Below are 26,276 nucleotides of genomic sequence, written 5' to 3'. Positions count from 1 at the left end.
ATGAATGTTGAGTACCTAGTGGATACATTTGTCAGGGTATGTGTGGGTAATTGGAACATGTATCCATCTGGTAAAGATACAAACTTTGAATTTAGAGATTTAGCAGTCTCAACCTATGAGGGAACTAGAAAGTCCCAATAAAATGTAATACGAAATAAAGTGCATTTGTGTATCCATGCCATATTTTAGATGGAAACAAAGGAAGTATAGTCAGAATTATTCACTGACTTTGGATATCTTGGACCTGGTATTTCATAGAAATTCATAACTATAGACTGCCTATAGTCGTCTAGAATCAAGTACCAAGGATACTAAAAGAGGAAAGAAGGACAAGTTCTCTCAGTCAGTTTGGTTTAGATGAATTGCAGCTATCCACATTCAACTTCTGAATGTGGATAGCTGCAATTCCTTTATGATCTAAAGTCTATGAAATGTTAAATTACAAGATCTTAAGATTCCACAACCCAAGCTGGGAGGATTTAAAGTAGAGTACAGAAAATGAGGAAAACAGAATTACTGACAATTTTTTAAAATTATGATTTAAATTATTCCAGTATGGTCTTGGATTTTATAGAGAAAGAGAATTTTGAATGTCTCTGGGCAATACTCAAATTCCTTAATCTGACAACTGTTCTGCAAGTGTTACCTTATTCACTATATCAAATGACTCTTCTACAGCAAGTGAGGGATTGGCTACCTCACATTTAGCATCTTCTTCACCACAAACTGTTCACTTATTGCCAGATCTAAGTGATATAAGGATGTTCTGAAAAAAACCCTCTCATTAAATGACCTGAAAAGGTATTCATACAGCTGAGAGGAATTAACATTTTAAAAGCAATCTCAGATGTTTCTGATCTGAATGAGTCACTGATGTTCTCTTAATGCGGCCTTTCTTTTGCATGAGTTTTTTTGAATGTGAAATCGCAAAGAAGCAAATACGCAATTCAATTTATAATGATTTCTTATTGTTGCTGGATCATTCCAGATTTTCAAACACTAATTGTGAAGAACAGAATTCAATATTTAAACTAATATTAATGACTGTAGGCTAGGGCAATTCAATATTTTAATATTACAGCTTGTTTCAGTGGCACTGGTGGGTCTCAGCTGCTTTCCTACTTGAACATGCCTCAGAAAATACTATATAGAAATGTGACTCTTCTAGTTCTAGAATACATCAGACATTAGTTTAAATTTTTAATTTATTTTTTACCTGTGACTTAATAATTCTTTTAATTCATACTTGCATATTTTATAAGTTCAACACAACAAATAAAGATAAAATGTGGATTTTTTTTCAATATTGTACTGGCCCAGTTTGACGTGTAACCTCCCTAAATTTTTTTTGTTTGTTTCCTATGACAATGTTTGTGTGCATGTCTGCATTACCTTTCTTTTTTCCTTTATCTCCTTAAAAACACAGCTTAAATAAAGAAATTATTATCAGTCCTATTTTTAAAAATTACTTGCAGTTATCCATCATGCTAACTCCATGTGTGTTGACTGCTTTACAAAAAAAAAAATTCATAGGCAAAACCTAGCCACTGTACAGTAGAAATTAAAAAAAATCCTTGGAAAAATAATGGAACATTTAATATGAAGCTAATCAATAAATAATTAAAAGTGAATAGCAGAATTAATTCAAATTCATTTGTGTTTATGGAAAGTAATCTGTATTGGGTCTGGCTGAGATAGAGTTCCTTTTCCCACAGCAGCCCTCGCAGTGCTGTGCTCTGTGTTGGTAGCTGGAAAGTACTGATAACACACCTGTGCTTTGGCTGCTGCTGACCTGCACAAACTTCAGCTTCTATTTTCTTGCTTTGGTAAATGGCCTTATCTCAAGCTACTAGTTGTTCCCCATCTTATTTTCTCTGTCCTGTCACCCAGGGCTTGGTTGCTTGGTGGGCACCTGGCTTCCACCCAAGGTCAACCCACTATATAATTCTATCAAACTATCTTTACATTATATTTTCTGTAATACTGGTTGCTTAAAGGATGAAGAAAATTTGGATTAGAGGATTTAGAGGTCTGTTGAAGCTGTAGACTTTGACAAAGTTTTACACTAGTTTAAATCAGTTTATTTTGTTTTGCAATCCTAGAACAAAGTAAGTTGGGCTTTTTTCGTCATGCAGAGCTACTAAAATGAGCCTTACTAGCAAGCCTTTGTGCTAGGCATACTATTGCCTAGGGACTTTCTTTTGATGGCAGAAGAAGATGTTTTTATTCCTGGCAGTAAGTGGTAAATGCATGCACTAATTGGGCTGAGACCTCCCTACGTGCCACTATGTATATGGTAAATATTTACTGCGAGGGTGGTAAGGTTGTCCAGAGAACCTGTGGATGCCCCAGCTGTGGAAGTGTTAAGGCCAGGCTGAATGGGGCTGGGAGCAACCTGGCCTAGTGGAAGGTGTCCTTGTCCTTGGCAGGGGTGTTGAACTAGATGGTCACTAAAGGTCCCTTCTTACCCAGGGCCTTCTATGACTCTGTGATTGCCAAATGTTGCCCAGGCTGTTCGATGATTCTGTGATTGCCAGGTGTTGGGCATTGGGTGCCAGCCACAGTGAAGTCCCACCAGGGACTTGGGGGTTGGGCATGATCAAGCTTGGAACTTTGGGGGAGCACTGCCAAGCAACCTGACAAACATTCCATAAACATTCCACTGCACTTGGTCAGGTAGTGTCTCCTGCTTGTGGCTTCTCTTAAGGTTTACAATTCACAGACTGTGCACAGGAGGATGTATTTGTCAGGTGCTTTATGTGTAAAGATTTTGGGCACAGCCAATGGTTAAATTGGCCACCGGTGTCTTCCTTTTGGAATTACCAGTTGTAGAGAGATCTTCACACCAGAGCATTGTTTATATGTGGGTTGGTTTCTTGTGAACTGAAATGATCACTCGATGCTTAGACTTTCAGTAGATATTACCTTGCCCTCGAAATTTATCTTCTTGGCACCAGAATTGCCTTCATGTTTAATTAACTTTTCTTTCATGCTTGCAAATAATTTTATAATGTCCTGTTAAGAAAAGGCAGAAAGTTGGATACAGGCAAAGTGAAGCAGTCCTAGCATTTCTGCTTGTGTGTCTTAATTCTCTTTGCCCAAATTGAAGCCCAAATTGACATTGTTTTCTGAAAGGTTTTCAAAGTATATCAGCAGGGAGATATTATTTTTTCTGGTGTGTATATTAATGGAATATCAGCATGAGACCTTAATTCCAGTTAAGAGAAGACTAGACAACCTGTTGTCTGAGGATGGCTGTGAACTAAAATTCACTTAATGCTATTGTGCTGAGCAACTTAAGTACTGTGAAAAACTGCCATAATTTCTTTTTGTTATTTTTGTATGATCTTCAGAATTCTTCTTTTTCCTACTAAATGAGATTCTTTTTGTACTGTGTTCAGCAAGAGGGGAAAATTAACTGAAAACAATTTATGTTTGCAAATCCTCTCTATAAAAAACTGAACATTTTACTATTTTTTAAGTAGTGTTGAAAAACTTGGTGAAGTGTTGATGACCCTTGCTTTGTGCACACTATATTAAAATATTGTGCTAACTACTCGTGTTGTTTTCAGTGGGGTTTTTTTGTGCTCACCTGTCTTTGCTCCTACATGTCAGCTTTGTATCTTAGTACTGCAGAGGCAGTCTTGCAAAAAAAAGGGATGATGTGGAGAAGACACCTAGACAGCAAAGAAAGGGAGGCTGTGGGTGTTCCACTACACAAAAGCAGATACCAAAATAATTTACTATTTTTCTATATGAATGGAATTTCACGTAAAGGAATTGCTTACTTTAATTTTAATTTATCCGAAAACTTTTTCCAAAGCATGGTGTAATCTAAACTAATATTTTATTCATGTTCCTCTAATTATAATTTTGCATCTTACTATTACAGTCATGTCACAAGTACGTTCTAAGGTGGAGGAAATACCTTCTCCAAAAGACAAGAAACAGTAGTGATATGCTGAAACATATAATATACTATGCTTGCTGAATTGCCTTATGATTTTTGAATGGATAAATAAAACCACCAGCTTTTTACAAATAGCTGTCTCAGGGTTTGGGGTTTCATTCAAATCTTACTAAAAAGTGAATTTACTGGTACCTGCTTTATCTATATTTGTTCTTGTGCCAGTTTGTTCTTGCCTGCAAGCTCAAGTCATCCCCTGTCCCAAGCAGAACGCATGTTAAAATTGTAGACACTGATCAATAATATTTCCTTGTCTTGGTTTTGCTGTGTTAAATCAAGATAGTCCACTGTCTGCTTGAATGCCAGGAACTTTGTTTTCTAAATATATCCATAGCCTGATTTCATAGTTAGTTTTGGTCAGATATTAATTCCTTTGTAGTTTGTTTCAACCAGAATTTACCATAGTACTCTTAAAATCATCTCTCAAATGCCAGTATGATTTTCTTTTTCTGCTAAGAATTGCTTTGTCCTGGGTTTTACCACACTCTTGCATAATTAACCTGTGACTTATTGATACAGCCAGTCTTGTATCTGGCCAAGTGTCTAAGTTTCACATCTACTAAACCCTATTTTAGAGTAGAAATCCTTGTTATCAATCCTGGGTTCCTGTATGGTGTTCCCATTCCCTCTTGCTGTGTGTTAATTTAATCTTTTGCATGTATGGAGTGCCTTGAAATTGATACTATAAAGGCACCAGATATGCTCACAGGTTTTCTGCATGTTTGTGTGATTTTTCCTGTTTCTTTTAATTAGGAAAGTCTACATATGGAAACAACTGGTAAAGAAACAACTGACAATCCAGGTAGCATTGTAAGCTACTTCTGTTCTAAATTTCCTTGACTATAACCTAGCCAAAAGCTTTTTCTTAAGCAATTGAGATGGAGTGAACTACTGGGTATTTTTCATGTATTAAAAAATCTGTGTTGCTTTTGACATTACAAGCCATAGCCACAGATTCTAGGGCTGTACTGGTAAAGAGCTCATAGGTATTCAGGGAAAAAAATTCTCAAACCTCAGTGTTTTTCCAAAACAAGTCCATGATAAAAGGCTGTGGAGAGGAGGGAGTACCTGTAGTGTAGGGCATATTGAATATATCATTATTTGCAGCAGTACTCAAAGAGTTCAATGTTGTGTGCAGTAATTTCATCATAAGGAAGTGAAGCAAAAGGAAAAAAGCTTTGCTTTGTTGAGTACTATCAAGATACATCAGAAAGTAGGTTTTAGGCACAGTTTTTCTGAAGAGTTAATTTCTTGCATGGAAGCAAGATTTTTTAAATGGAAATAATGTGCACACACTCAACTTTCAATTTCTTACCTTCATTCTGCCAGTACCTTTTCTAAAATGTCTGTATCCTGTGCACATGCTATTCATTTTTACTTTTTGGGATCCTTATTGTTTTCCAGTAAAAAATATGACCTCTCTAGCCTTGAAAAATAGTAATTAAAGAGACTTTATATTCTTACTCAAGTGTTTTACAGTTCTTGTTAAAAATCAAGTGTGTGTTTTTTCACTTCTACTGTGCATTGATTAACCCCTGCCTGCCTTGAAACTTCCCCTGAACTTAGAGATGGGTGATACACATCCTGTTTTCTGCCTCTTTGACTATCCTGGTTTATCTTAAACTTGTTTGTGACATTATCCTAAATTCTTTGCTTTCAACAGCACCTAGAAGATGTGAGACAGATTCTTCAGTCCAATCTTCATCTGTCTCAGGGAGAGATTCATGCAAAGGGAACAAAAGGTTTGTGTATGGTTAATTGATAGTTTTTTCTGTCTCAATAGTGCTGTCACATGACTCAATAATGCTTTCAAGGGGTTTTGGACTGGTGGCAAATAAGATAATTAATATTATTATTACTGTGGTAGTCTGAGAGTATAAAGAAGACAAATGGCAGTGGCAGGCCATTCTCTTTACTAGAGATCTAGTATCTTTAGTATCTCTACCATCCAATCTTATTTGAAAATGCAGTATTTATGGTCATTGATAAGGTGATGATGAGGGTTGTGGCTGAGATTGTGTAACTGAAATTAATTTGTTCTGTAATGAAGCCAGAATCTCCCTCTGAAAACCTTAGACTATTTAATCTTGAGAGATGAAAGTTATTTTCTTAAAACCAAAGACAATTTAGTTAGAGGAAGACCCTGCATGGAAGTTTTAATGGATTTTTTTTAATCACTCAAACACTGATTCTGATGTCTCTTTGGAATCAGTTCATGTTTCTGTATGAAACTATCCTTAAAACAGAAAAATATTAAATGAAAATCTAATTTATGAATTGCAGTAGTAATGACAAAGGGGTATCAGATTGTTTAAGGAGAGCATGGAGAGTGCCTTCCCTTGCTAGATAGGAGCACTTTGTTTAGTGTCATTGAAAGCAGTCAATTATGGAAGAAAGGCATTTTGAAGTCAAGTTTTTAAGTAAGTTTAAAATGTTGATGTTTCGCAGAGTGGCTATAATGCTAAGGGAAACTCTATTTGTGTGTCTGAGAGAGAGAGACTTGATTAAGAAATTTCTTTGCACAATAGTGATACATTTTACCTTCCTAAGAAAAATCAAATATTGCTGTCACAAGGAAAATCACATAATGTACTTTGAAATCAGATAAAATTTCCAATGATCTGAAAACCTTGTATATTTCAAAGTAAACTCTGAGAAAGTGTTCACTTAAATGTTGGTATTACTTGGAGTGCATTTTAATTTTTTACTTGTTTGAATATTTGCAGACAGAGATATGGAGTCCTCAGCAGTGATTCCTTTTCCTCTTCTGATGATGACGAGGACTTTGAAATACAGAAGAAGAAGAAAAATTTAAGGAGGTTAATGAAGTTAGCAAATCGGGGAGGGAGGATTGTACCTGGGAGGACTTTGCATGTTCCTAACTATGAAGTGTTGCCATCTTCCTCTTGTACCTTTTCAAAATTGTCATACCTGTTGGTATTGACAACTGTAATTGGAGTCTCTTAAACTGGATTTTTAGGATTGACTTATAATAAGAAATTTAATTTCCAGGTGGGAATGGGAGTAAATGTAGAGATACACACTTTGATGTATTTTTTTGATGTAAAACTTCACTGCTGCTGTGTTTTGCTATTGTTTTTTCAAAGCAAAAACTATTATAAGTGAAAATAGGGGAAATAGATTTTGTTACTTAACAAATGTTCTTGGAATATTAATTTAATAACAGTCTAACAAATGAGTTTTTAGCGTGACATCTTTCAGATGTGTATCTTCTGGCACACACATTCCAAAGTCCTCAGGAAAGCCCAGGAGTTGTGGGCAGCCTTTATAATGTTAACACCCACTGAAATAAGCGTTCTCTTGGGCTGTAACTTCTTGAAGGTAAAAGCTAAAACTATTTGAAAGATGTCAGTGTGTTTGGGAAGGGGTGGAATTCTTCCATCATAATAACTAATGTCAGCCCGTGGTCTCCACATATGGAATAATTGTTCTGAGCTTGTATTCCTATATGTGCAGTGTTAACTGGCTTGGATATTCATAAGTGGTATGGTTAGAATAATTAACTCAGTGTAATGTCTGGAGAGACCATTTCCCTTTATCTGCTCATAACCATTAAATGTAAAACACTGGAATGAGTATTTACCTATTTAGGAAGTTCATGATGATTTATAAGGTCTTCTGCATTCACTTGCTGACTTTAGAAAATCAAAAATCTTCTATCTGCATTGTAAGTTAGAAAGCACCTTTTTTCCTCAATTCAAATCAGATCTCTTCTGGTCAGCTTTCAGAAGTGTGCCTCAGCAGGAGTTGACAAGGACACCGTGAAAACTGGAGGAAGTCTGGCTGACATGGAGCAAATGCAAATAGATGGTTCAGTAAGTATTTTTGATTCATTGTGGCAGTGAGACATTTGCAGTATTTATGAAAGCTTCCAGTAGTGGGCCATCTATAACTCCCTTGAGTTTTCTCTCAAGCAATCCAGCTTCTCATGGAACCTTATCAAGGCTGCAGCTTTCTTTAACATATAACATGTGTTCTGTTGACTTCATCTTCAGGTGCAGTTTGATGGCGTGGGTGGTCTTTCTGACCACATTTCATCTTTAAAAGAGATGGTCATTTTTCCATTGCTTTATCCTGAAATCTTTGAGAGATTGAAAATTGAACCTCCAAGGTAATAGACACTGTTTAAAATTCTTAACTTCTAATTTACCTATTTTCAGGAGAATTCAGCTGGGGCATCAATTCGTTTCATGCTTCCAAATTCTCAGAAGTTGATTTTTTTTTCAACAGTAGTAAAACATAATTTAAAAAAAAATTGTAGAATCCAATACAAAAAAAAAAATTGTAGAATCAAATGGCCCAAAGATTTACTGCATGGTGAGGCCATCCTTTCAAAGTGTCTTGCCTTTCAAAGGCAGAATTGGGGATTTTTTCTTTATAGCTCTAAATGGAAGTGGACTTGATTTGTTTGTAAGCAGGAAGTACTTTCTACTCGAAGTCAAATGTTTGTTTAGTGAAAGTCCACTTGTCTCTGCCACCAGCTCTTTTTTTTTCAAGTTCTTAAGTATCACTTTTGCAGCTGATTGGATATGCAACTAGAAACTTGTAGTGTTTGTTGTACTTGAGCTAAAATAAGAATCTGTCCTCTTTTTACAGAGCTAAGTGGCTTCCGTATTACAAAAAAAGACCAGTGTTTTAATTGTTAGCTTTATATATTCTTGGTCAACAAAATTCAGTCATGGCATATTGAACTAGGACCTAAAATTCTTTGCCTTCAGTAACTTTAAAAGTATTTCAGACTAGAAAGAAAAATATTTCTGTGCTTTGCTCTTTCATTAATTGAAATTCTTTTTTGAGGTAGCAGTGCTTTTCTAGTTGATGTAAATGCAGAAATGCAGAATATCTTTCCAGCTATAGAATACTTTTTCCTTTATCACTAGCAAAGGGAAGCCAATTCCAGTAACTCAAAACTTTTTAAAGGAGAATCAAATGTTTTACTATAAAACCTTGACTTATTTGGAAACAAGAATGAATATGGAGTGCATCATTGAAAAATGAACTAATGATTCCTAAGTTAGTCTAGCGTCAGATTCTGCATTGGAAGTTTGTTCTTGTTTGGCTCCAGCCACCCCTGCTGGATGGTCAGAAGTTTTGAAAGTGCTCTTTTGGGATGGTGCATGCTTTTATCAATGTTTGGTATTTCCTCATTATCCTCTTTACTGATTTTGTTTGCTGCCTTGGAGAGCTGTGTAGGAACGTTCTTAACTTTTCTCATACTTCAGCTGTTACTGCTATCTTATCCATGGGGTGTTTTGTTTAGGAGAGCAGAGTTGTGTGTTTTAAGGATGGGGTTTGTAATAGGTGCTTTTCTGTGATGTTTTTTTCTTCTGTGACTTTTTTAAAATTTACTTTTTTTTAATTGCAGAGGCTGTCTATTCTATGGTCCACCAGGGACGGGAAAGACACTCCTTGCTCGTGCACTTGCTAATGAATGCAGTCAAGGTGACATGAGAGTGACCTTTTTTATGAGAAAAGGTGCTGAGTGTCTGAGTAAATGGATAGGAGAATCTGAACGACAGCTTCGTACATTATTTGAGGAGGTAAGGTTGAAATTTGGCGTGTGTTCTGTCTGAGTTGAAAATAAATTTCTATGGTCTACATGTTTTGTCAGCTCCTTTCACTGAAATGGGATTGCCTCTGTTTCCTTTTTCAGTGAAGTTTTAGGGGTTGAAATTTTGAGATGTATTGGGAAAGGTTAGTAAAGGAAAGACAAAAATCCTGCAAAGCACCACCACTACCACCCCAAAACACTAGCACCCCTCTTCCCCAAAACAACAAACCCAACAACCTCCCAAAAAGTCACAAAAAATATTTCAAGAAGTAAGAGGTGGTGGCTTAAGATGAGAGGGAAAGAGATGCAGGCTGAAAGCAGGGTCATTTAAACTGATAACAGAGAGTTGCTTCCAGAACCTGTAACTTAGCTAAGTCCTGTCTCTGTTCCTGTGGTTGCCAGGTAGGTGTAAAAACTCCTGATGTGGTTTGTTTCTTGTCACCCAGTCTCCTTGAGTTGATATAGGCTGCTGTCTTCTGTTACTCATGCCACTTTACTCTGTAAGCTCAGTTAACAGAGTCTGAAAAATTTAGTTAGTGCCTTTCCAACCATGATGTTTTTGATGCATTTTCTCTTTCAAATAGAGCTGTTTTCCTGATGTCAATATTCCTGTGTTTTCATTGTAGGCCTACCAGATGCGACCTTCAATTATTTTCTTTGACGAGATTGATGCTCTGGCTCCTGTACGGTCCAATAAACAAGACCAAATTCATAGGTAGGATATGTTTTGTATCTACATAGAAGCTGCTTGATATTTTTGAAAAAAAGATGGCAATTTATTTAACTTCAAGTGACACATTCATTTTTCCTAAAAATTAGTAATTCCATGCAAATGAATCTCAGAGATTTTTAAACAGTAATTGAAAACAGTTTGCTGAGCTTGATATCAGCAAAAGGCCTATGTTACCTTATCTGTATTTTATTGTGACTTAAAATTAATATTTTGCTAAACAGCATCTCATCAATAAAAACTTGTCCTTTTTGAGTGATCATTGGACAAGGCTATGTGTAACTGAACAAAATTTACGAAGCTGGTGAATGAAAACCGTATTTTTCTGTTAGCTCTATTGTGGGGACGCTTCTGGCACTTATGGATGGCTTAGCCAGCAGAGGAGAGGTTGTCGTGATAGGAGCCACCAACAGACTGGATTCTATAGATCCTGCTTTGCGAAGACCTGGGCGTTTTGAACGAGAATTCCACTTCAGTTTGCCAAACAAAGAGGTCAGAACTTCAAATCAACCCTACGCTTCTGCGGCAAAGTCCATCTTCATGACAAATCCCTGTAATAAGGCAGCACTGTGCTGCAGTGCAAGTCTCCATCTGTACTGTACAGTTTGGACAATAGCTATAGGGAGACAAAAAGGGATATTGGAGAAATTGCATTGTAGTGTACAGGGCAAACCTGGTGCTGAATATATATGATTAGGGTGATTTCAACAAGTACTTAATTCTCTACTTAGTTTTGGTTTCTCTGTGACTGGTGAAGAAAATGGGATGCTGATAGTAACTGAAATGTTTAAGAAAGAATGGGTATATTAATTAGTTATAAACTACCCCTCTAGCATCTTGAAAGTAAAAGAAAGGATGAGAGAATGCCTCCTTGGTAGCAAAAACTTTGATCAAGGCTGATGCTAAAGCAAATTAAATACGTTGGGTTCTTACTGGACGTTATTGACAGGGGCTTGGACAAAGATGTGAGGGATACTGCATAGGTGCAGGGCTTGGGAAACCTCTAGTTCAATGGCAGTAGTTAAGCAATATAAAAATGGGTATTTAGAAACCAAAAAATATTGAAAGGGGGGAGATAGCGTACAAAACTGGAGACCTCTTTTTGTGTTTTCTCACTGGCTATCTCTGATATTTATCATTTCTTGGAAAAAGAATAAAAAGCTTATTGGATTGAAAGCTAGTAAAAGTTCACAAATATTTTTCTCTAGTTTTCATCGGCTCTCAGGAACAGGAGATGAGGTGCCATTAAAAAGATCTAATACATGATTCTCTACTGTGACAGAGTTCTAGAAATCTGCCATAATTAATCTGTGTATTAAAAGTTTCATGAAATTTTGCTTAATTTGAGAGAATTGTCTTTGGTGAAAATATCTCTGTTTGCAGATAAGGATTTTACAATGATTTTTTCTTCAGAATCATTAGGTCTCACCTTTGGGAAAACTTTTATGGTGTATGTAAATGCCTTTTACTTTACTGCAGCCCCCAGCAATAGTTTAATGTAACAAGTTCAGAATTATTAAATTTCCTTCTTGAAGAAGCAGACAGTGTATTAATAATTGACCTTTAAAATGCTAAAAGGTTTAGCAGATAAGAAAACCATTTGTATTGGTATAAGGGATTTTGTGGGTTTGTGTTGTCATTGTTCTTTTAAGAGAAAACTTCGGGCAAACTGAAATGCAACTGTTTCCAGGCAAGAAAAGAAATTTTCAAAATTCACACACGAGACTGGAAGCCGAAGCCATCGGACCACTTACTTGAAGAGCTGGCTGAAGAATGTGTTGGTGAGCTTGAAAACTGTGGGTTACCACATGTGACTTGAGTCCTAGGGTACCTGAGCTTGTAGCAGGCAATACTTGAGCTCTTGTACCTTGTGGCAGAGAGAGGCAGTGAGGAGGCACTTGGCATGGGAGCAAATTTAGACACTGCTTTCAATTTTCTTTTTGTCTCTCAGAACATTGAATGGGTTTGTGACTTCTTTCCCAGGAACAAAGTTTTGACCAGCAGGCTGCTGCCTAAGTGCAGGATATTAGGCTGGGAGGCATGTAACAGAACTTTCTGTGGCACAGTAACTCTTTAAATTGTCTCTTAGCCTGGTAATTTTTGGCTGCATACAAAGTCTTTCAGTGTTGCCCTTTAGAAGTACTGGCCTTGAATTCTGTTTTGTCTGAGATTGATGTAACATTTGATTCCTGTTTTGTTTATTAGGATACTGTGGTGCTGATATTAAAGCCTTATGTGCCGAAACTGGTCTCTGTGCTTTGCGGCATCGTTATCCTCAGCTATATGAAAGCAGACAGAGACTGCAGATAAACATGGATTCAATTAAAATAAAAGCAAATGATTTTTCCATGGCCATGCAGAAGACTGTTCCAGCTTCACGGAGGGCTGTGCCTTCCCCTGGGCAAGCACTATCAGCTGTTTCAAAGCCACTGTTAGAAGACACACTGGAAAGGATTTTACAAACCTTGCAGAGAGTATTTCCCCATGCTGAGCTTGCACTAAAGAAGGACCAACAGCAAGGTAGAACATCTACATCCACTTGTTTTAAAATCTGCCAGAGCAAAAGCTTGTGATCTGTGCAATCAACATACACAAATGTACTCAGCTGTACTGGCAGCACAATTTTATACTTTGTGTGTGCACAGTGCAGGGTGGGAGCTGTGAGTGACTTGGAAAAGCAGTTGAGAGCTATTGTGTTCTTTGCTGGAGCACCCTGTTTCTGACAGCAGTTAATATCATAGTTATCACTTGCAGAGAGGAATCTAAGTTTTAAATTATTGGCACCTGTTTTCAAATAAATGCTTAAAGCAGGAGAAATGTTTTTCAGATGTCTGGGAGCTGCATAAGTTGTTCCTAACCGTCTTTATTCTAAGGAGAAAAACTCACAAGTTTTTGTCAACAGAGAGGTATTACCCGATGCAAATCATGGGACATAGGACAGCTTTGTAGGGACTTACGCATTCTCCTTTGATTTGTGGTAGAATGAACTCTTCAGGAAACAGCATTCAAATGATGACATACAAGAGAAGTGTTTTTCAGCACCGATTTTGAAGGTGTATTAATGCAAGACAGAGATGGACTGTGCAGGAAAGTTAACAACCCTCTCTTCTCTTTAAATCCTATTTTAGGAAATTATGTGGTTGATAGTGATGAGGAATCACCACCAATCTCTGAAGAGAAGCAGACTCATAAAACGTGTGATCACAAGAAAGCAGAATTCCTCACTTTCAGCAGGTACGTTTGTCCCTGTTATGGCTCTGTTTTTAAGACAGCTGAGTGTGTAAACTGTTTGGTGTGAGGGATGCTAGATGAAGGAGCTGAGAGTGTGTGGGGGGTGATCAATATTTGCCAGATATAAGTGTGAAGATTCAGCTGGTTACTCCTGTTCTGAGTACACTGCCCTGACCCATCAAACTGAACTGTTGTGTGGGTATTTGGCTGGACAGTCCCACTCTGGGATTTAAGAGCTGTTACTTAATGTAGCCAAAAGAGTAGCAGATGTGCAGGAGAATGGCAGGATTTCTAGCAGAGGCAAAATACCAGTTTGTGAGAAAGTAGGCCTTGATAGTTTTCCTGTTCATGGACCAGCTTATTATTTTGTGGAACAGGGAGAGTATTTACAAAACAAAGTGCATAGGAAAAACTTTAATGTCTATTTTCCTATTAATCACTAATTTTTAAACCTGTTTTCTACTTATTGCTGTAGAAATCCTCGTGACCAACCAACATCTTACAGGCCACGCTTCTTACTAATTGAAGAGCCAGGATCTGGGCAAGCTTCTGATTTGGCAGCTGCAGTAATACATTCCTTGGAGAAGTTTCCAATTTATACACTAGATACACCAACTTTGTTTGCTAGCACATTACCAGATGAAACATGTGTACAGGTAGCTTTTTTTCTCATTAGTCTCATAGGATTAGTGTATAAACTAGTGAAGTAAGCAAAAGTCATTGTCAATATAAGTGACCTGATTTAAATGTGCTGTTTTGTTTACTTTTGTCTGAAAATCCACTTTTCCTATGGAATGATACCATGTAAGGATTTTATACATAGCCATGTTATCCATTTGAAATGTAATAGGGATAATATTACTAACAGCTCAGGAAGATGGGAAGTGCTGCTAATAAACCTCTCTCTGTGGAAAGAAATCCTGCTGGTCTCATGTGGGATTTAGAAAGTTGTTTTTGTTGTTTCCTGAGAGTCTGTGCTGCCAGTAGATGGCTCTGCATCGACCTGACAGCGTGTCAACGCACATTCTGCAGCCTTTTTTTTAGTTAAGTCTGTAGGGCAGCCAAGGTTTTGAGGCAAACAATTTTTTTGTTTGTTTGGGGTTTTTTTTACATATGCAGCTTTTAATGCTGTGGTACATGCAGCAAAATTGTTAAAATTCATGGAATACTTAGATTTGTATGATGTTGAGTTTCCATTAACTAGGAAAAGGAAATGTAAGCAATTTAGTGCTGCTTTCTTTTTTTACTTTTGGGCAGTAAATCCACTTTGTTTTTTGGCATCACTGTATTAAAATATTTTGATCTCTAGTAGCAGCATTTCAGAGCTGTACAAGTTAGGACAGACACATTGTGTGGCTGGGCACTCATTTGTCACATAGGAGGAGCAAGTCTTTTTCAGATTGTTAATCTGAAATTGTGCATGGAGAAGTTTGTTGTGTGAAAGGACCGTTCAACTTCCATCATGCAGTAGATGTGAGTTGTCTTCTGTGATTGAGGTGCTCTCTGTAGGCAGTGGCTTGTGTTTTTCCAAAGCCCACCTTTGGTAATGAGAGGCAGTGAGTGATTTAGCTCTTCAGACAGTCTAAGGACTGATCACCTCTTATAAAATGTGCTTGAAGTTATGAATTATAGCCAGGCATCTTGTGCTGTGTTAGCCCTCATCTTTTCACATACATATTTGTTCAGCCTGTGCTCCAGTCTGAATTGGGTGTGTGTCCCTTCTGAACTGAAAACGATGCAGCTGCAGTTGTGTAGGGATTTCTCCAGGCAAATACATCTTGCTGAAGAGTTAGCTTCAGATTTTTTTCAGGCACACCACTACGTCGGCTGAGTTCTTAGGCTCTTTAGAGTTATTTTATACCTAAGTAGTTTTGAAATCAGGCTGAGATTCAGGTCTGTTTCTGTCTGCATAGAAATGTCTATATTTGAGTCAAAGTGAACATTTTACCTGATTATTAAGGAGTCAATTATCCATTTGTCTTCACGCCTTGTGTTTATACTTCTTATTTCATAAGGTAGTTTGACTGATATGTAGTTATTTAGTAGCCTGTTGTACATGATGGAGTTTTTTAATCCAAAAATCTTTCATTTTGCTAGCTGATGCGAGAAGCTCAGAGATCAGCACCAAGTATCATATATGTGCCACAAATCCCTTCATGGTGGGACACTATTGGAACTACACTGAGATCTGTTTTTACAACACTACTGCAGAACATCCCAAGGTTTACTCCAGTTTTATTCCTGGCAACATCTAATGTACAACTGAGAGATCTCCCAGAAGAGGTATTTCAGTCAATACTTTTCTTCCTTTGTTACTCAATTTCTTGTTAATTTATAACTCCCTGAAGCATTAGAGTTACATGCCAATCTTAAGCAAATTCATAGTTGTTACTCAAGCATCCAAACCCAGTCCCTTACAACTTGCTTAGACAAGACAGTGCTGAAAGCATTTGCCCAGTATTTTCTGAGTAAAAATTGATTTTGATCCAGCTTTTTCTCCCTTCTCACATACTCAGGATTATTAGACAGATATATGGACTTGCTTCCAACCATGGTTTTGGTGGCTTCAAGGTGGTTAACTGTGTCCTTAGTGAAGACTGTGGTGCTTGAAAAGTAACTAGGAAAGAAAGATGTTTTTTTTGAAAACATTTTTACTGAAAAGTCAGATGTATTTTTGATGAAAAAGTACAGAGGTCACACTGTTATTGATGGAATGTGATTTCAAATTTAAGTTATTTTAAAAAAAATTACTTCCTTCATCTGGGTGAGAACTCAACACATTAGAAAGCTAAGTTTCAGTTTCTGTTTAAGCAACTTGGAAATCAATTTTTAGGTGCATTCTTTAACAAAATTCTTCAAGAAGACATGCTAAGCATTGTAGACATGTGAGACTGCCCATTAAAAGAAGGGGTTCGAAATGTGAATGTGTTGCTCGGATTATTTTGTTTCAGCAACAGAAGTTTTCATACTGTTAATAAGTGCCTTCTAAAATAAGGATTGAAATCCCTTCCATAATTTTTGGTCATAGAAATAGAAAAATGAAATACAACTTGGAAGTATACAAATTGAGACACTTCATTTAAATTAATTAAAAATAAAATCAGAGAAAGCCCAAACACCTTACTAAAAAAACAGCACTTGTCCTCTGAGCCTTGCCATTTTCCCTCTGTAGCTGCCATAAAGATTCAAGCCAAAGAACAGCAAGGCACATAAATGGAAAATAAGCAGCCTTTGGGATAGTGAATCCCCAGTCACCCCTTTCTCAGTTGTTTATCATTCAGTTTCTTCGTGGAGTTTAAAATCAAAATGTGATCCTTAGAGAAGGCACTTTAAATTGCCATGCTATAAAAACCTAGTCTTTTAGGGCCACAAAGATAACTGTTAATTTATAGTCTTGTCCAGATAAGTATTCAGTTTAATTCAGAGAGGTACTCATTTTTTTGGAACAGAACATGTTTGCATGGCCTTGTATAACTGAAGTATATTTTCTCTTCATGCTTTAGATAAAAGCATTATTTAATAATGAATATGAAGAAGTTTTCAGAATCCCACGTCCGACCTGTGCTGAGAGAAGACGTTTTTTTGAGGACTTAGTTATGAAGCAAGCTGCTCAACCTCCTGCATTGAAAACCAAAACAAGTGAGGAGAATGTTCTACATACAAAACTTTGCTAACTCTAGGTTAACAATTAATGTAGTATTTGCTTGGGTGATAATTTTCTATCAATCATTTTTCATGCGCTTGTATATGAGTACCGTCAATTAACTACAACTTTCTGATTCAATTAAGCTTGCCAGCCTTTGGAAGTGCTGCCTGTAGCACCACCACCTAAGCCTCGAAGGCTGACAGAGGAAGAAATAAGACAGTTGGAAGAGCAGGAAGAGGATACGTTGCGTGAACTCAGGATTTACTTAAGAGATGTGGCTCAAAGACTTGTCATTGACAAACGTTTCAAAGTGTTTACAAAGCCCATTGTCTCAGAGGAGGTTAGTATTGACTTATAATACCATTATAACTGTGTGTATTCATGATTCCTCTGCATTTATGTTTCTTGGTGTTCTTGTGCTCTTTCTAGGAAGGTCTTTCTTTCATGTTAGGACTGTACTATTCTGATTTTCCGAGAAGAAAGAAGTGAATTTTGTTTTTACTTGGCTCCTTGAGACTCTCAAACGTTTATTATTTGAGTATTCATTGAAAGCCCTATGTTCTTTCTAAAAGGTCTTTAAAACTTTAGAATATTTCAGTTAGAAGGGATCTACAAGAACGATCTAGTCCAAGTGCCAGTTACACCAAATGCCGACACAATTTGCCCATGGAAAGGTTTGGATACATAGGTATGTTACAGCACTAAAAAGCAGAGGGATCACTTTATATTTATAAAAAGTACCTAAAGGGCTGCTTTAATAAAGTCTAAAGCTCTTTGATTAAATAGTTTCTGTGAGAACAGGAGTAGAAGCAGCAGTTTGTCAAATAAGTTTTCAGATACTATTCCAGTTTCATCTGGGGCTTTTCTGAGTACATAATCAACCATAAGGGCCGCATGTTTTTTCTTGCTCCCATACACTTCCCATTGAATTTATTGAATATGTCTCTGCTAGGGGCATGTACTTCAAAGTCAGTTGTAGTTTTAAGATAGCTGTGCATTTCAGCAGAGTCCTATTCCCCTAAGGATTCACTCACTTGTCTTTTTCTTTCCTTGTAGTTTCCAAGGTGTGAATAACCTATAAACATATAGATCATCTAAAGTAGTCATTAGGCTCCTTTCAAGCTCTGAGTAAAGAAATTGACATTTCTGGGTCCAGTTATCTCATTCTAGAGTAGATGCATAGGACAGGTGCCTCAAAGGTGTAAATCCTGCAGTTTTTTTCTTGCTGCCAACAACAAAGAGAATCCAAGGTGACATTACTGAGAAAAGTTTCTTTGCTGTGATTTTCTGAAAGGAAGTGAAATGCATCCTGCCAGTTCCCCTCTCTGCTCCACACATGCTTCTGACCACCCTGCTTCTTTTTTCCTTCTCTCTTGGTCTGTCTCTTCAATGACACCTGAAATACCTTTTCCGTTTTCAAGAAGCTGGTTATTTTCTGCATCTTTGAGGGTGTTAGAAATATTTGGGGTTTTTATGAAGTCCTTTATTTGACTTTATGAAAGTCATTAATTTTTGTAGCTTAAATCTCTCTGAGCATGCATATTTAATTTGTAGGCACCCAATTACAAGGACAGCATTAAACAGCCCATGGACCTCTTGACAGTTCTCTCCAAGATTGACATGCACCAATACTTAACTGCAAGAGATTTTCTAAAGGACATTGATCTAATGTGTAGCAATGCTTTAGAGTACAAACCAAATAAAGGGCCTGCAGGTATGGGTGTAATTTTTATTCCTAATTTGGAAAAATTTCAGATGTATAAATTGATAGATTTTGTCTGTGGAAATTTAGTAATCTGACAGTGGATATGGCATCAGATAAAAGAACCCCAGTAGACAATTTTAAACAACCCCAGAGAGCATTTCTTGCCAGGTTGTAAATGTTTTAGTATTAAATATATTGTTTTGGCATAGAATTGTGATAGATGTGTTCATTGATACCTAGTACCTTTTCTTAAATAATAACTTTTTTGTGGTTTTATGCTGAAAATACAGACTGAGATAAATTTCAGAACCTGCATATGAAAAAAGAAAAAGTCATTCTAATTAACCAAAATAAAGAGTTTCATTGACTGGTAGAAAATGCTCAGTTCTGGCTGTAAAATTTCAGATCATTTCCTGAGGCACAAAGCTTGTACTTTGAGTGATACTGCATATTCCATAGTGAGGAATGAAATGGATGAAGGTTTTGAGCAACGCTGCCAAAAAATTAAAGAATCTCGTAAGGAAAGAGGTACGTTTTTTGATGCTGAGGATTTTAAGACTCGTCTCATGCTTTGTAACCAGACACACAAGACCCAATTCTTTGCTCTGCTGGTGTAAGAAAGCGAACCCAAAGTGTAAGGAGAAATGGAAGATGCCCACAGCGCCTGGGGGCACCAGTACCTCCTGCTCTAATGACAAGCTCCATTTTATTCAGATTTTCAGACCTTGGAGAAGGTGCTAAAGTCACTCCTACCTTCTCTGTTCCTGTGGCCTAAAAGCAGGTTCCTGTGATGCTTGGTTCTTATGCCAGAGGCGTTGAATTTTTCATTATGCTGCTTCAAATTGTGGGGTAAATCCTGAGGTCATTCATTCAATATGGTTATGAAGTTGAATGCACTGGCTGCATGAAATTGTAAGAGCCTGGCCTTGATGTCACAACTGACATTTAAGGTCCTACATCTTGAAGTTTGAAACATTGTCTGTGTCTGTTTTGAATATTCAGCTAGTTTTCAGTTACATGAAACAGTGTTTTTCCCTTCTCTGCCTATAATGTATCTAATAGAGAACTGATCTCATTAACTTGCAATCTTTTCTCTAGACACGTGTAGGGAGATGATACTGAAGCTCCTGGGGTTATTTTCCTTGCAAGATGCTGCTACTGTGTTTTGAAGAAAGAACTGCTTTGGGAATGTTTTGGATTACTTTTTTTTGTATTTCTTTGTAGATAAGTCAAAAAGAAAATGCAAAATGAAGGAAGACTCTTCAAGTATCTCAGTAAAGAGGGAGAATGTTCAGTTTGTATCCTCCCAGGACAGTCCTATGGAAGAAGATGAAAATGTACTTCAAGGACAACATAAAAATGGGACAGAAAATGAAAGTGAGAGAGTGACCCTTGTGGCTGAATCCTCTGCTGAAGAACAGAGTGTCATGCTTCCTGAATGTTCAGACCTAAGAGAGGAGAGTGAAATGCCAGATTGCCAAGTAACCAGAACTGCTGAAGATGCAGGTTCGAGTGGTAAGTGAAAGGTCGAACAGGTAATTTAGCTCCTTTTTGTTCTTGAGGAGGGTTACACTATTTATTAGGTTTTAGCCTTCTTGAATTTCATTCTGTTACTTCTTTTGTGTCTCTCTCAAATCAACACACAGTGTTCTTTGCATAATGATGTTGCTCCTGTCGTTACGTTGGCTACAGCCATGGTCTTTTACAGTGGCTGTTTTTTTTTTTTTTTTTGATTCTACAGTGTGTTTTCCAAATGGTACTGAGTTGTGCAAGTATCTTCCCAGTAACAAGCAGCCTAAGGGTAAACAGTACAGCTGTACTTAAAATGTGGACCCAGAGAATCCTGTGGAATAGAAGAATTATGTCCTAATTCTTGAAATATAAGATGTGTAGATGTGTTTCCTAACCTAAAATACTACTTTTTTAGCCCATGTTTGTTTTTTTAACTTCAGGTTCACTGTGCCGTGCTGCAGTGGCAGTGTGAATATTTTTTCCTAGTTTTACCCTGCCTTTTTTTCTCTACTGCTTTTTTTCATATCTGAGTTCCTAGTTTTTATGGAGCAGCACTAGAAAGATAGAAGTCAAGCATTTCTCTGTAATAAAAAATGGATAACAATTCTGTCTCTTATTGCAGAGGGCTAGTCTTTTCCAGGTACAGGTACTTCACTGATACTGTATTCCAGATAAAGAGTAATCTTGATTTCAAAAATGTGTGTAATTCCAGATTCACAAGTACATCATACAACTTGTGTGGGACATTCTCAGGTGGATGAGCAACTGCAAGTATATGATGGCGAAGGAAAGAAAATTCAAACACAGGGAGTGTCTGTGGATTACTCTGAGCTCAGAGTAAGTCTAATTTCAATTTTGTTGATACCGAAGTAGGATGTTTTCTTGCTACCTGTATGGTTGTCAATTAAGTCACTTGTTAACCAATGTCAATTCAAACAATTAATGAGAGGGATACATAGCTTGTGAAATGATTCAGTCTGTAATGACTGTTGTTTCCAGAGCTGGTGTTGATGGCTGCTTTTGCTTTTGGGGAACTGAATTTTAGGAGACTGTTCTCTTCCCAATTTTCAATGTAAAAGTGTTTGTTAAGTTTTAAGTTAGCTCACTGTCAACCTGCTACTGCTGTTGGTTAGCAGTTTTTATGATGGATGGGGGAGATGGATATTTTTGTTTGCTGTTTGCATGCTTTCATTAATTAGGACCTGGAAAAGGACCTTGATTTTTAGCAGCGATGACTTTAAACCTGAAATTAGAAGGTTGGTCAAAAGATCATCTTGGATAAAATACTAATATCTGCTTTTCTCAAGTGCTTTCAAAATTCAAAATCCATACAGTTACATGTTTTTTTCTAGTCCCCTGTAGAAGTTTTTATCCTAAGGTATAGTCAGGGAAAGGATCAAACATGGGCCCAGCTGCAGAGGGAAAAAGAGGTTCCTTTGCATGAACTGGAGAGGGTGGAAGAATGACCTGCCCTTCAGGTGATATAGCCACAAGAAAAATTCAGGAAATAACTAGGTTGAATTTCTGGAGGTCAGTCGAAGCAGAGGAAGCTGCTGTTTACCTGCTGTGATGAGAAAGGGAGTATTACGTGGTTGTTTCCCTTGTGTGGGGAGAAAGTCCCTTTTGGTAAAAGGGCTCACCAGCATAATTTCTATCACATTTTTAAGTGTTGATTGGAACTGTAGAGGTTAAATTAACTTTCCAAGATGGCTTCCAAAGGAAGCAAATTTCAGGGGGTTGTGTTGTTCATGACTGCTTGTACATTTAAAAAAGCTACATGTTTTTTTTCTAGAATCAGGATGCTAATGGCATGTAATCTGAAATTACTGCCTACTGAATGGAGAAGTGGTAGGGTAGAGCCCTTACTGATGTTTCTGCTCATAGGTGTTTCAGCTGTGAGGAGAGGGCTACAGTCATTAAACACGTATTTTAGAAGGCTTGTTTCCATAACATGGGTGTCACTGGAACTCACTGCTTGTAGCAGAGAGCCCCTTCAAAATGGATCTGCTTGGTTTTGTATGGGGTTTTTGTTTAGTTGATTTTATTTATTTTCTTGTGTGTTTCTTTTGAATGTGTGTTCACTTATTTGCTCGATATAGGCGTAGAACTCAAATCTTGTGATAGCTGGTGTAAGGGAGGCTGAGTCTGATGGCAAGTAAATGTGAGGCTGTAATATTTTTATTTGGTGTGGCTGCTCTCTTCAGATACATCTGTACAACCTCCCACAACACACAGCTACTGAACAGCCCCAGCAGTGCTGCTGCTAGCTTGTTAGTGTTGCTTTCCCCAGATTACCACATGCACGTCTTTGGTAACACAAGGAGCTGTGTGAGAGATTGGTAATTTCCTACAGACTGCTCTGCTAGTTCATCCACTCTTGAGTTGAAGTGTAGGAGCTGACTGATGTTAGTCACAGTACAGATTCAGCTAATGGGTAGAGGTGAGCACCTAAGGATGCTTCTGTTTCCATCTGGTACAGCTCTGTCTGGAAGATCTGTAGGCTTGTTTCTAAAAACACATTTTCTAGGGTCCTGTATTGTATTTGTAATGAAAAGCAACCATGACTTCCCTGAGGCAGCTCCTCTGTGACAAAGTGGATCATGTCATTCCCCACTGTTCCAGAAGTAGTTGAATCACAGTTATGATCACTGATGTCATATAGTGATGAGTAAGAAAATCCTGTCTGAAATGTAAGCTTTTTCTCTGACATGTGGAATATTTGCTTCTTCTAATTACATCTTAAAGATACTTAACCAGTTTTCTGAAGTGCCGCTTCTATTTAACAATATAAGAAAGCAGGGTTTATCTTGTGCTATTCTGAATTGCAGTTTCTATTTTTTTGCTTCAGAAAGTTCTGGATTTGGTCATTGTGGCAACTGAGAATGTCAGTATATCTCGCATGGAAAGACTATATGCTCTTCTTAGCCAGTGCATTTACCGACATCGGGAAGACGATGACAAAACTGAGTTAGTGAAGGTAAATTTTTTGTCTTGTATCCTTTTGTGTCACATGCTATTGTACATGTGTGTGTGTGTTGTGTATGTGTGTGGGTGCACTGTGAACATCATGCTTATTTGGCATTACTCTGTACAGCTCACTTGCCTGTCTCTCAAGGCTTTCATTTCAGTCTGGAAGACATTTATTCATATTGCAAAACCTTTGTTGTATGTAGCATAATTTTTGGCAGTTTCAGCAGGAAAAGGCTTGAAGGTAATGAGTCCACCCACTCAGGGCTCTCAAACCATTTAACCTCAGTCTGTCAATAGTCTTCTCCAGAAGCCTTTCAGGGGTGGGAGGTTGTGAAAGGGGGGTGCATTTCTCAGTGTGTAACTTCCTCTTTCCCCCCTTGGAGGCAGGCACATGTGGTAATGCTCGTATAGTAGTCATTCCATTCTTGAAAAGAAATTAAGTATAAAGCATAACAAGAACTTGAGATTTTTTCTAGTCTCACTAGACTTTATTTTTAACTAGCATGGCCCAAGCATCTTTAATTTGACAAATGGGGAGTTTTCTGCCTATGATAGTTTGCTAATGAGTCAAATTCTCTAATCTTTGCCTCTAAGAGAGGATTTCTGAGTTGTCAGAACTAGGCAGAAATCTTCCACAGGCACCCATGGTCCCAGTTGGGCATTCCCAGTATTCAGTTCATTAAGATAGGTTGGATACTCAATCTTCAGCTTCAAGGCCCTTGAATCCATTTGTCTTTCAGATGCTTGTGCTTGAGAATAGATTATATTTGTTATGCCTCTCAGTCTGCCTTAAAAAAATGAGCAAGCCTGTTCTCTTTGGCCCTAGTTGTCTCAATCTCTTCTTCCACAGCTGATAGTTAGAACAGACTCTGTTCTGATTGTGCAGGCCAGTCCTGAAAAATGCACCCATCCTTCTCTCATAATGACGTGGTGTGATGTGGATAGGGACCCGTTTGTGTTATCTCAGTGCTTTTGAGTTTTTGTGACTGGACTTGATTTTTGATTTGTTTTCTACTTCTATCTTAACCAAAAAACACCTCCTCTTCAGAGTACCTGCATGAGTTGATCAAGAGAAACCTTTGCTGTATATATGAAGAGAGAGACTTTAACAAGTACTCAATCAGAGTGCAGAAAAGAACAGTTCCAGCTTTTAGTTGTGGTTCTTTGGGAACTTCTTCTTTTCTCATTGTTGAAACCATCATTGATAAGGATCCATAGTCCCATAATACAGATTCCTCCAGTCTCTCTAGCCAGCTCTGTATTTTGGGTGCCTAAGGATTTGTTTGGAGCTAACAGGTCTAGAAAGATGTGAGCACATGTATTGGCTAAACATGTATTGGCTGAACATTACTAATAATTGTAAATATCAACAGACTCTTGATTCTTTTGATGAAGAAGCAAACAAGGTTCTCTTGCTTGCATTCACACCGTGATTCCTGATTTGTCTTTTTTTCTTGTTAGGCAATGAAGAAAGAAATTGCAACGTTAAGTTATCTGTGATACTTGACTTCAGTGTATTCTAATGTTCATGTACTTCTCCCAGATGGAAAAATTATGTTTAATGTCTTAGTAACTGCAGCAACTAAGAACAGAAGAATAGAAGAAGGAAACATCTTTTACTGTATGAAGGAAACCAGACATAACCTCCACTCTGACTATGGATCATCTCCTTGCACACTGGGTGAAAGCCCCTTTCAAGACAACAATGTTTACTTTCCATGGAAACATCATGAAATTCTTCTAGAGGATCCTGATTCTGACTCCTGATATTGTCACAAAGCTTCCAAGCTTTGTGACTGTAAGATGCAAGAACTGATTTTATTTTTCCTTTAACTTCTTCCTCTAATTTCTAGTGAAGAGAAGTGAGCTGGGATGCTCTGGGTTCTGCACCTTGGATGCAGCAACCTTAGTTGTGTGTACAGACTGGAGAATGAGATGCTGGAAAGCAATGCCACAAAAGGACCTGGGTCCTGGTTGATGGTTGAATCTGCGTCAGCAGTGCCCTGGCAGCTAGGAGGGCCAAGCATGTCCTGGGGTGCATCAGGCACAGCATGGCCAATTGGGCAAGGGAGGGGATTGTCCCACTCTGCTCTGCACTGGACCAGCCTCACCTTGAGTCGTGTGTGCAGGGTTGGACTCCTCAATATAAAAAAGACATTGAATTATTACAGAGTCCCCAAAGAAGGGCAACCAAAATGGTGAAGGGCCTTGAAGGACAGCTGTATGAGGAGCAGCTGAGGTCACTTGGTTTGTTCAGCCTGGAGGAGCCTGAGGGTGACCTCACTTCAGTCTACAGTGCCCTCATGAGGGTAAGAGGACGGGCAGGCACTGATCTCTCCTCTGTGGTGACTAGTGACAATACCCAAGGGACTGGTCTGAGGCTGTGTCAGGGGAGGTTTAAGTTGGATATTAGAAAAAAGTTCTCCACCCAAAGGGTGGTTGGGCACTAAAATGGGCTCCCCATGGAAGTGGTCACAGCACCAAGCCTGACAAAGTTCAAGAAGAGTGTGGACAATGCTCTCACACGTGGTGGAGTTCTTGGGGCTGACTTGTCCAAGGCCAGGAGTTGAACTTGATGATCCTTGTGAGCCCCTCCCAAGTCAGAATATTCTGTGATTCTGTGAGAGGCCAGTACTGAGATCAGCCTCCCAGCTGTGGCACAGGCTGACAGGGGATGCCACTCCTGCCTGTGACTCTGGCTACCCTGTTGCCTCACAGGGGTGAGGGGAGCACTCACTTGCCCCATCCTTGTCCCCCAGTGGCCCTTACCAACAGCAGTGTGCAGGCATGAGCAGGATGGGACCACACTGCTGCCTTGCAGGTGGCCAGCACAGGGATGTTGGAAGTAGATGATATTTAATTATTTTCCAACCCAAACAATTCCATGGAATGTGTGGCCAACTGCATATATGTATGTGTGTGAATATATATGCATAGATATGG

General features: G+C 38.1%; 1 protein-coding gene across 1 annotated transcript; it reads left to right on the top strand.

Annotated features, from left to right (window-relative positions):
* Window positions 1-24,833, top strand: LOC115912744 (ATPase family AAA domain-containing protein 2-like). Its single transcript, XM_030964437.1, has 22 exons — window positions 1-36; window positions 4,721-4,772; window positions 5,631-5,709; window positions 6,694-6,786; window positions 7,710-7,803; window positions 7,984-8,099; window positions 9,354-9,528; window positions 10,166-10,254; window positions 10,602-10,761; window positions 11,960-12,050; window positions 12,475-12,789; window positions 13,398-13,503; window positions 13,976-14,156; window positions 15,598-15,783; window positions 17,004-17,139; window positions 17,290-17,486; window positions 18,701-18,860; window positions 19,257-19,379; window positions 20,076-20,366; window positions 21,076-21,200; window positions 23,212-23,340; window positions 24,795-24,833. Exons 1-22 carry the CDS (start codon window positions 1-3, stop codon window positions 24,831-24,833), a joined length of 2,973 nt encoding a protein of 990 aa, XP_030820297.1.
* The last annotated feature ends 1,443 nt before the right edge of the window (window positions 24,834-26,276 follow it).

The sequence above is a fragment of the Camarhynchus parvulus genome, chromosome 2 (genome assembly GCF_901933205.1).
Source record: "Camarhynchus parvulus chromosome 2, STF_HiC, whole genome shotgun sequence".
In the NCBI taxonomy this organism is placed as follows: domain Eukaryota; kingdom Metazoa; phylum Chordata; class Aves; order Passeriformes; family Thraupidae; genus Camarhynchus; species Camarhynchus parvulus.
The sequence above is the reverse complement of the archived record's forward strand: the minus strand, read 5'-3'. Positions and strand labels throughout refer to the sequence as shown.